Source organism: Pelobates fuscus, chromosome 5 (assembly GCF_036172605.1).
Source record: "Pelobates fuscus isolate aPelFus1 chromosome 5, aPelFus1.pri, whole genome shotgun sequence".
NCBI lineage: Eukaryota > Metazoa > Chordata > Amphibia > Anura > Pelobatidae > Pelobates > Pelobates fuscus.
Genome location: NC_086321.1, coordinates 32107162 through 32115652, shown reverse-complemented (window position 1 = coordinate 32115652; position 8491 = coordinate 32107162). Strand labels below are relative to the sequence as shown.

At 36.5% G+C, this 8491-nt stretch overlaps 1 protein-coding gene across 1 annotated transcript in view; it reads left to right on the top strand.

The window, feature by feature from the left end:
• The first annotated feature begins 1225 nt into the window (after positions 1-1225).
• ADGRV1 (adhesion G protein-coupled receptor V1) overlaps positions 1226-8491 on the top strand; it is a 441777-nt gene continuing 434511 nt past the window's right edge. The window contains exons 1-3 of the mRNA XM_063456378.1: positions 1226-1408; positions 2544-2693; positions 3603-3698. Coding sequence (XP_063312448.1) covers positions 1226-1408; positions 2544-2693; positions 3603-3698 — 429 coding nt within the window. The remainder of the gene's footprint in view (positions 1409-2543; positions 2694-3602; positions 3699-8491) is intronic.

The following is an 8491-nucleotide window of genomic DNA, read 5'->3' as shown; positions in this document are numbered from 1 at the left end:
TTCTGCGCGCCAAAACCGGATGGATTTAAAAGACATCAGAGTCGTACGGACGGTCATGCCTGCACATAGAAGGACTTTTTATGCCCCTGAGGAAGTTCAAGGACGTTTGAACGAAACGTGTAGGGCTGATACATAGTGTCTTTTGTTTTTATTGTTTTTTATCATTTGTTGATATGGTTTTTTATTTTCTGGTTCTGTTGATCCTGTGATTGATCCTGTGATCTTGAGATCGGCTGATTTTATATGCCTGCTTGCCACTACAACACTGTAAGTGTGCTCTATCATTAAAGTGTTTATTTTACCAAGATACTCTGCACTATTATGCCTTTTTGTTCTCTTCTATGTATACCATGACGTTCCATCTATCCTGAGATATTCATCGTTTTAATGATATGCCTACAATCAATTTTTGTTTGTGAGTGTGAATAACTATTTACATTTCCACTCCCCTTTTTTCATTTTAACAGTATCACGCTATGTCTTTTTCTGTTATTATTGTATTGTAGATTTATCTTTTTTCATATCGTTTTGAGGACCTGGAGGAGTCCTTATCTACAATACATATAGTTCAAGGGTAATTGTTTAGATTTCTATCCATTACCCACTAAGAGTGTGTCCTATCCACCAGAGGGTGTATCTGTACCTTTCACATATATACTCCTACCACTTTGACCACTTCAAATCACTAATTGATCATAACTGTTGGAGTAACCATTTAAGCACCCAAACCACTACAGCGTAATGCAGTGGTTCTGGTGCAAAGAACTTGTATCTACGATCTCTGAGCTGTAAATGAAACAGCAGTGGAAACAGAAATGTTTACAAGGACAATTTAACTGGCTGTACTAGATGTTTAACCTGTTGCGGTTCTGCAGTGTGTGCAGGAATGATGTTCGGTGTCTTCACACTCAGCTAGAAGCTGAGCTAATGCAGCTCTATGAGTAGACAATTGATTTGTAATAGTTATGGTCCTTGCAGTTCTCCATTCTCCGTTTCATTTTGTACACATTACTCTTTTAAGAGGATAGTTATATATATGGCACGCTGTCACTGATAATTCTTTTTATTAAGTGGTTGTGATTTAAATTAATATATTATTTATTTATTATATTATGTTGTATTTTTAATGCACAGTGTTTTCATGTTTGTATTTATTTTTATATTGCATTGCGTTGTCACTTAGTACCCTGTAAGATTAATTATCTAATTATTTTCTTTCACAGGGATGCCCTCTGTTTCCATATTTGCACTTTTTTTGTCAGGGCTACAAATCTCTGCTATTTTAGGAGAAACACGAGTCCAGTTTGCTGGTAAAACTGAATTTTTTGTTAACGAAACTAGTACAACCGTCATACGTCTAGTAATTGAAAGAACAGGGGAACCTGCCAACATCACTGCGATAGTCCTGGTAAGTGACACATGAACACTAACCTGTTGTGGGTAACATTATTCAATGGATATATGTCTTGCATTTATTGTCTTACATGTATTTGGGATCTGACAAATTCGGGGGTCTTTGCATATTTTACATAGACCCCCAAACTGCACAGATCACCTCTGGCTGTTCCTTGCAGTGACTGCCATCTTCTCAATCCAGGTCCTTTTAGGTTCTATGTCAGTGCTGTACTCTTGTGCATAAGCAAGAATAAAATGCTGAGGTCTATCGAGAAGAGTGCGGGATCCTCGATAGACAAAGCTTGGACAAAAGTTGACAGAGTAGCTCCTACTTTTGTCATCTTTTGTCAACCTCAGGCTTAACCATATGGCAAAGTAGCCCCTTGCCTTGTCTTATGATATCTTTGAATTGCAGTGGAAAAATTCCAATGTCGTCATAATCAGTATTTCATAAAGATTATATCTTAAAATACTGAAAAGTCACAGATCCACTTTAACTAATTTTTGTGCTGTACTGTCCTTTTTATTGCAAAAATAGCCGGCTCCTTTTAGTGTTGATTGTAGCTTGGGACATGGTAGATGTATTTTTATTTGGAAAACTAAGAATTACTGATATGCAATACTTAACCAAAGGGAATGGAGGAAACAAGTATAAGTTTAGGATTAAACTTAACTTTTACTAGAAATTGGTTTAAAAAAATATCCAATCAAACAAAATAAAAATAAGTACTTAAAAGAAAATCCATATTTTACATTATTTATACATCAGCCTAGTAAGGAAAGGTAGAATATTTTATGCATACAATAGTCTAGCTTTCCATCCTAGGATGACTTGTAAATATTTATTTTTGATTGTTGTTATTGTTTACTATGTATATATTTTTTATCCTTTAGTTACTAATTGCTTAGTTTATTATAGTTTTAATGACATGTATATGTTATATATATGTAATACTCTGTGGAATGCATTGGCTTAGATGAACTGTCTCTTTTGCAAGTCCTTGATATAAATACCAACCTACTGCTCAATGCATAGAAGGTTTATGTTTTTAATCGGGGACTTTAAACATCTCTTTTTGTGCATCCACAATGTCTCCCGACTGACACAATAACTCCATAAGTGACCGATAACTGTTTTTTTATTTTAGCTGCAAGAAGAAAACACAGGGGACTTTGTGGAAACTGTAACAGCCACTTTCATACCTGAGAGAGAACGAAACCGGACTGTTTACATATCCGTGTGCGATGATGACTCTCCCGAGGCCGATGAAACGTTTCATTTCCTGTTAATACTGCAGGTATGTATGAATCAGAATTATACGAAAGTAATAGAAAGTATTGCTCAAATTGGCTTCAGTCCTATCTGTTAGTATGTATTCACAGAAAACCAGTATGTGCATTATCGTGCATTCTTCATGGTTTTATTAATTTGATAAAAAAGCAAGAACAGAAGAGGTTGGATACTGGACCTTGAGGTTAAACTGTTCGTGAATTGTTTAAACTGTAAAGGTAAGCTGGCACCATGGACCTCTTGCACCATGACAATATTTTTTCCAATCAACTTATTATGGTGCCTGAGAGTTCCTTTAACACATTAGACATTGTAGTTCTTTACAGGCCTTTAGAACCATGTGATGTTTCAAATTCATCAATCAGCATAAAATAGAACGATTAATGTCAACTGTACAATAGAGTAAATATACTGTAATATATATGTACAGTAAATATCTACTCATACATAGATTTTTTCTTTCCAAGTATTTATACTAATTTTGCACATACTGGATAATTACCCTTTAATTTGTCACTATTCAGCCATAACATATAGTGAGAATATTCTGCAGAAGTTATCCTATACATGTGATATGTGCGTTGTCTTTTGTATTTTTTTGCTGTCGAGGTATTCAAGGAAAGTTAACTACAAGTTCCGATAGATAAGGCTGTGGTAGTATGCACGGTAGATTATCCTCCTTGCTAGTTGGCTAATGTTCTTATAACGTTTGCATAATTTATTACACAGTCCTTATTCCCAGGGTGTCGTTAAGAGACTGTCAGATATGATTAATGGTCCTCAAAGCCTGTCTTGGACATGCTTAGCCAGACTATAGGACAGCTGTCTGCACTGCTTGTTGCCTTGGGAAATGTAAACTATTTATAGAATCATTATTTATTAAAGTAATTATGTGTCCATTTCATTTTCTTTCTAGAACCCCCCTTTAAACACAGAGCTTGGCTCACCAAAAGTTGCAACAGTCACCATATTATCCAACGATAATGCCTTTGGAATAATATCCTTCAGTATGGTAAGTATTTACATTTCAATGTCATTGTTGGAAACAAATGGTATTGCAAGTTTGCTCAAAGGAGCTGCAATGTGTTTGTTTATAATTAAACCCAGCCAATCACTGTACCGGGTAAAACCTGTCCTATTATTTTTTCTTCTGGCTCACATACTACATAAACTTGGGCTGGCATGAGGATTCAAGAGGTGTCACAAGAATGACTGAATTCTAAAAATGAAATGATATCACTGTGCTTGTTTTTTTTTTTTTTTTTTACAATCTTTATTTTTATTTTCAAGCAGTTGTACAAGATAGAGAAATTGGTAAATTGAAAACAGTTTTGACATGGTGTCTCGACAAAACGTAATAATAACAATCAACTTCTTGGGCTAACATTTCTATGTAGTTGTGGCGAACATTGTTCCAATGTTATACAATTACTGCGTCGAACATCGGGACATTAAGTCTGGTGTTTGATATCTAGACTCTTCTGAGCTATAGTGTATGAATTATTGCTTGTACCTTGTTGGTTTGTTATAGCTGGTAGTGTGAGACTGTGTTATATCTGGTTGTTTTGTTGGCAATCTGCTCTGGGTCCGGGCGATCTCCTTAAGTGTCATTTTTCTAGAGAATCGCCTGTTAGCTTTTGTCCTTTGTCACAGGTGTACCGTCCTGCTCTTATGTGGCCAGTATGTGGCATCGATTAGCCTCATGTCAGTTGTGGGGATAGTGGGACCCGTTGTGCCTCCCATTGCTAGCCTGTGGGTACCCATTCGTGTGTTTGTGTGTTTGGGAGCCGACCGCATGGTCATCCGCTGTGTGACTCGGGGGACCATGAGCGTTCTCTTGGCCACTGTTTCTGTGCCGGTGCATAGGTCAGTTTTATGTCTGTTGGCCAAGGGATAGGGGGCTGGTGCTTGGAGACTCTAGGATTTCACTTGGCATAGAGGTCCTGCCATATCACTCTGCTTGTTTAAGAAGTTTTAAAGACCCCTGACTTTCTAATAATCATTATTTGTAAGAGGAGTGTTTAGACATTGACGTATGACTGTATCATTTTATTTGTAGAGTTATTTTTTGAATGATCTAAGGAGGTTATTTTTGGAGTATATGTCCAGGGACTGGGAAACGTTGGATACATAGCCTTGGGCTACTGTATTTTTATGTGTATTTAATATGGGTGGGGTACACTATACGGGGCACGGTTTTGTGGACATCAACTCCCTTTGCCAGTTCTCTTATGGTTAATAAACCCCCACTACTATGACTTTTTTTTAACCTTCCCTGATTAAAAAGGGTTCAGGAAGAAATGTGACATTTTCAGCACCACCGATAAACATGGGATGCAGAATCGCAACAGGTTAAACCTCTAGTACCTTGTTTATATTTTTTATAAGAGCAACAGTTGGGGGTCTTTGGGAATATGTCTGTTATTCTGACTAACTTTCTAATGCTGTTTATGTGTGTAGGTTCTGCAGCAAAGGCTGTATTTAGAGTTCTAATGCAGCAATTAAATATTTAATGACCACTTATCTGTGCATGCTAAGTGAGGGTTCGGGCCTAGTAAGATGCTAGCACAGAAGTGAGTCAGACAAGAAGTACAGTGCAAACAACTAGGAGGTGAAACTAGGAAATTAAATTTACAATTAAAAAATAAAATGAACCGTTAAGGTACAGTGGAATAGAAGACAAACAGGGTTATTCACACACAAATGAGAACTGCCGAAAATTCATGGTGAACTTCAAAATTTAAGCCAGAGTAGTTGATATAGAAAAATTCTTCAAGACAAATCTATGTTCAGTTTGGCTGCTTTGGCCTTACATTTGAAAATCTGTTTGAATTCCCAGCGATTCCCACTTTAGGAGTTTGTTCAATATTCTGACAACAGCAGAATAACAAATCATTATTAAAACTGTGATTAGTCCAAGGGAAAATTAAATGCAGATTGTGCAGGCATTATCAATGGAACAATATTTGTATCCAGTCTCTTGGTAATTGTTACTTAATGTTTATCTAACTGTAATATTGTTAAAAGAGTACCCTCAATAAGGGGAAAAAGTAGCAACGTGCTCAGTACAAGGATAGTGTCCATCTTCCACTCTTACTAGCATCTTTACTTCGCAACACATGAAAACAAAATCCACAAGATACCACACATCAGACAAGAATAAAATGATGAGATGATTGTGAAAATACCCCTGGAATAATAATAAGTAAATAGGTACATGAAATAACATAGATGCTCACATACACAGCAAAGGCCATTCCCCAAGAAGCCAGATATATTAATATTTGGTAAGCCTTTGGCCCTCCAGATGTTTTGGACTACATCTCCCATAATGCTCTTACAGCCATAATGCTGGCAAAGCATCAAGGAAGATGTAGTCCAAAACATATGGAGGGCCGAAGGTTCCCCACCCCTGATCTAGTGGAATGAATTTGAGTTCTGAGCAATTGTGAATTCAGATCTCTGTGTTCCGATTTCTCTGTTCATATCTGTAACAGAACCTTACCTTTGCCTGGGAACATTTATTGCTAAACCGGCCCTTTAACCACTAACCAGGTACATGCACATTAACAGAGACTATAACCACAATGGAATGTGCTTACCTGGTTCATGTGGATTACTTTTAACACAGTTCGGGACATTTAACCACTTTCGTCTATTTTATGCAATCTGTACGGTAGAGATTCAGCATGTATAAGAATGAACACAAACTACCAAACACCGGACCACCCTGCTATTCAATTATGTGGTATTTTACCTCCCAGGTCGGCACTTACCATCCGTATGAAACGCACAAACTCTTTGTTCCAGTTGCTAGGTGGCCGCCATTTCGGGACTTTTACACGTGTTCACGGCCATCTTAGTTCACGAACAGCAGTGATTTGCCGTTGAGTGTCTGGAACCACAATCGGACACTCGAGTAGGCGAACACCATAACACTGTAAATTCGTGCTGGAACTACCGACCGTGCTGCCATTCGGTAGAGAGACTATACCACATACAGGGATCTTAGCAACCATCAGGAAACTCAAGGATGGCAGGATTTTCGTGCCTTTCTATGGGCTATATTGTAATAGAGTTCTTGAATGGAAAGACAGTGTATACTTTTTTGTATTTTGCACCAGGTGTCTGGCAAGTAGTTCTTAATTGTATAATTATTTAATTCTCTACCCCATTTCTCTAGTGCTTTGTTATTTTTGGGGGGAATGCCTGTCTCCGGAAGATCGTACCATGCCCTAGTGATCTTTTTCTTAGATTCATTATTTAGCAATTTCACTAGTTGGCATTGAACTTTTTTATCTGGATTATTATATAGGTGTGATTTCATATAATATTTCAGTATTCGTCCTTAAGTTGAGTTCGATTTTTGTACTTGAAACCAACAAGTAGATCGCAATTTTTAAAAACATTTCCTCGGAGACCTAAAGGAATTCTCATATCTGGAATGTTATATTTTAAGGCTTCTATTGGAGTTGAAAGGAGACATTTATCTATCATACCATATTTCTTTTTGAATTGAAGCAGTGCATAGATTGTGCTTTTTAAGATTTTAGAATTATTTTCCTGCATAATTTCATTAAATTCTTCCTATTACACCACAAAACAATTTCCAGATTCTCTAAGCCTATCAAAGCTTGTTCTATTCTATACCAATCTGGAGATCATTGAGTTCAACCTTGCAACTGTAGCACTTGAGTTATAAGACTAGCTTGTTGATATCTGAATATGTCTGGAAAGTCCAGGCCACTTATTTTTATCCTGGTTTTTAATAAACTTCTAGAGATTCTCGCTCTCTTTCCTGACCAAATAAAATCGCCAACTATTGTTTGGAATTGCTTTAAATATTTAACTGGGGTATTCAATGAAATCATTCTAAAGTTGTATATCCAAAATATATTCTTTAATCATGTTCAGTCTTCCCATCCATGAAGTAAATACATTTTTCCATTCCTTTAACTTTTATTAATCGAGCATAGTTATCTTCAAGTAAATTATCTATTTTAGAAGGTATCGAAATGCCTAAATATTTGATGCCATTCAATGGCCATTGAAAAGTAAAATTTTATTTCAGTTGATTTAAGTCTACGTTTTCCATTAAAAAAGTTAATGCTTGCGATTTGTCTAGTTTTAATTATTAATTGGATAAATATCCAAAAATATCTAGAACATTCAACAATGACAGAACTATAAGTACATGTTAATGTCAAAATACTATCATCGGCATAAACTGAAAGTTTACATTCAAGGGAGCCTACATTGACCCCTTCTCTATTGGGATACAGTCTAATCCTCTGAAGTAGAGGTTCAAGAGAGATGATATATAACAGGGGTGCCAGTGGGCAACCCTGTCTCATACCGTTTTTAATTTGAAAATACTCGGTAGAGAATCCAGGACCTGAAATGTTTGCTGATGGATTGGTGTAAATAGCCATTATACCATCTATGATTGAATTCCCCAAATTCTCAATGTCTCCTCCATAAATTCTAAAACAGAAAAAGGACACAAATGGCGCTAATCTAAATGAATCCGGTGCAGCTAAAAACCACCGAAGTGTAATGTCACCACTTACACTGAAATGTGATAAAATCTGAGAAATAGGGTGATTTGCGCACACAGAAAAACAAATGTGAGTTTTACCTTATACACAGGGTATTCTTGTATGTTCACACTACAAATAGTATGTCTCACCTATATACAGGTAAATAAAATACACATAGTGTAAACTGTAAAAGACAAATGATGTTTTAAAAGCAGTGTATATCATCAAACTCACAATTTTTAGAGCCCCTTTGAAGTTGGCTCTA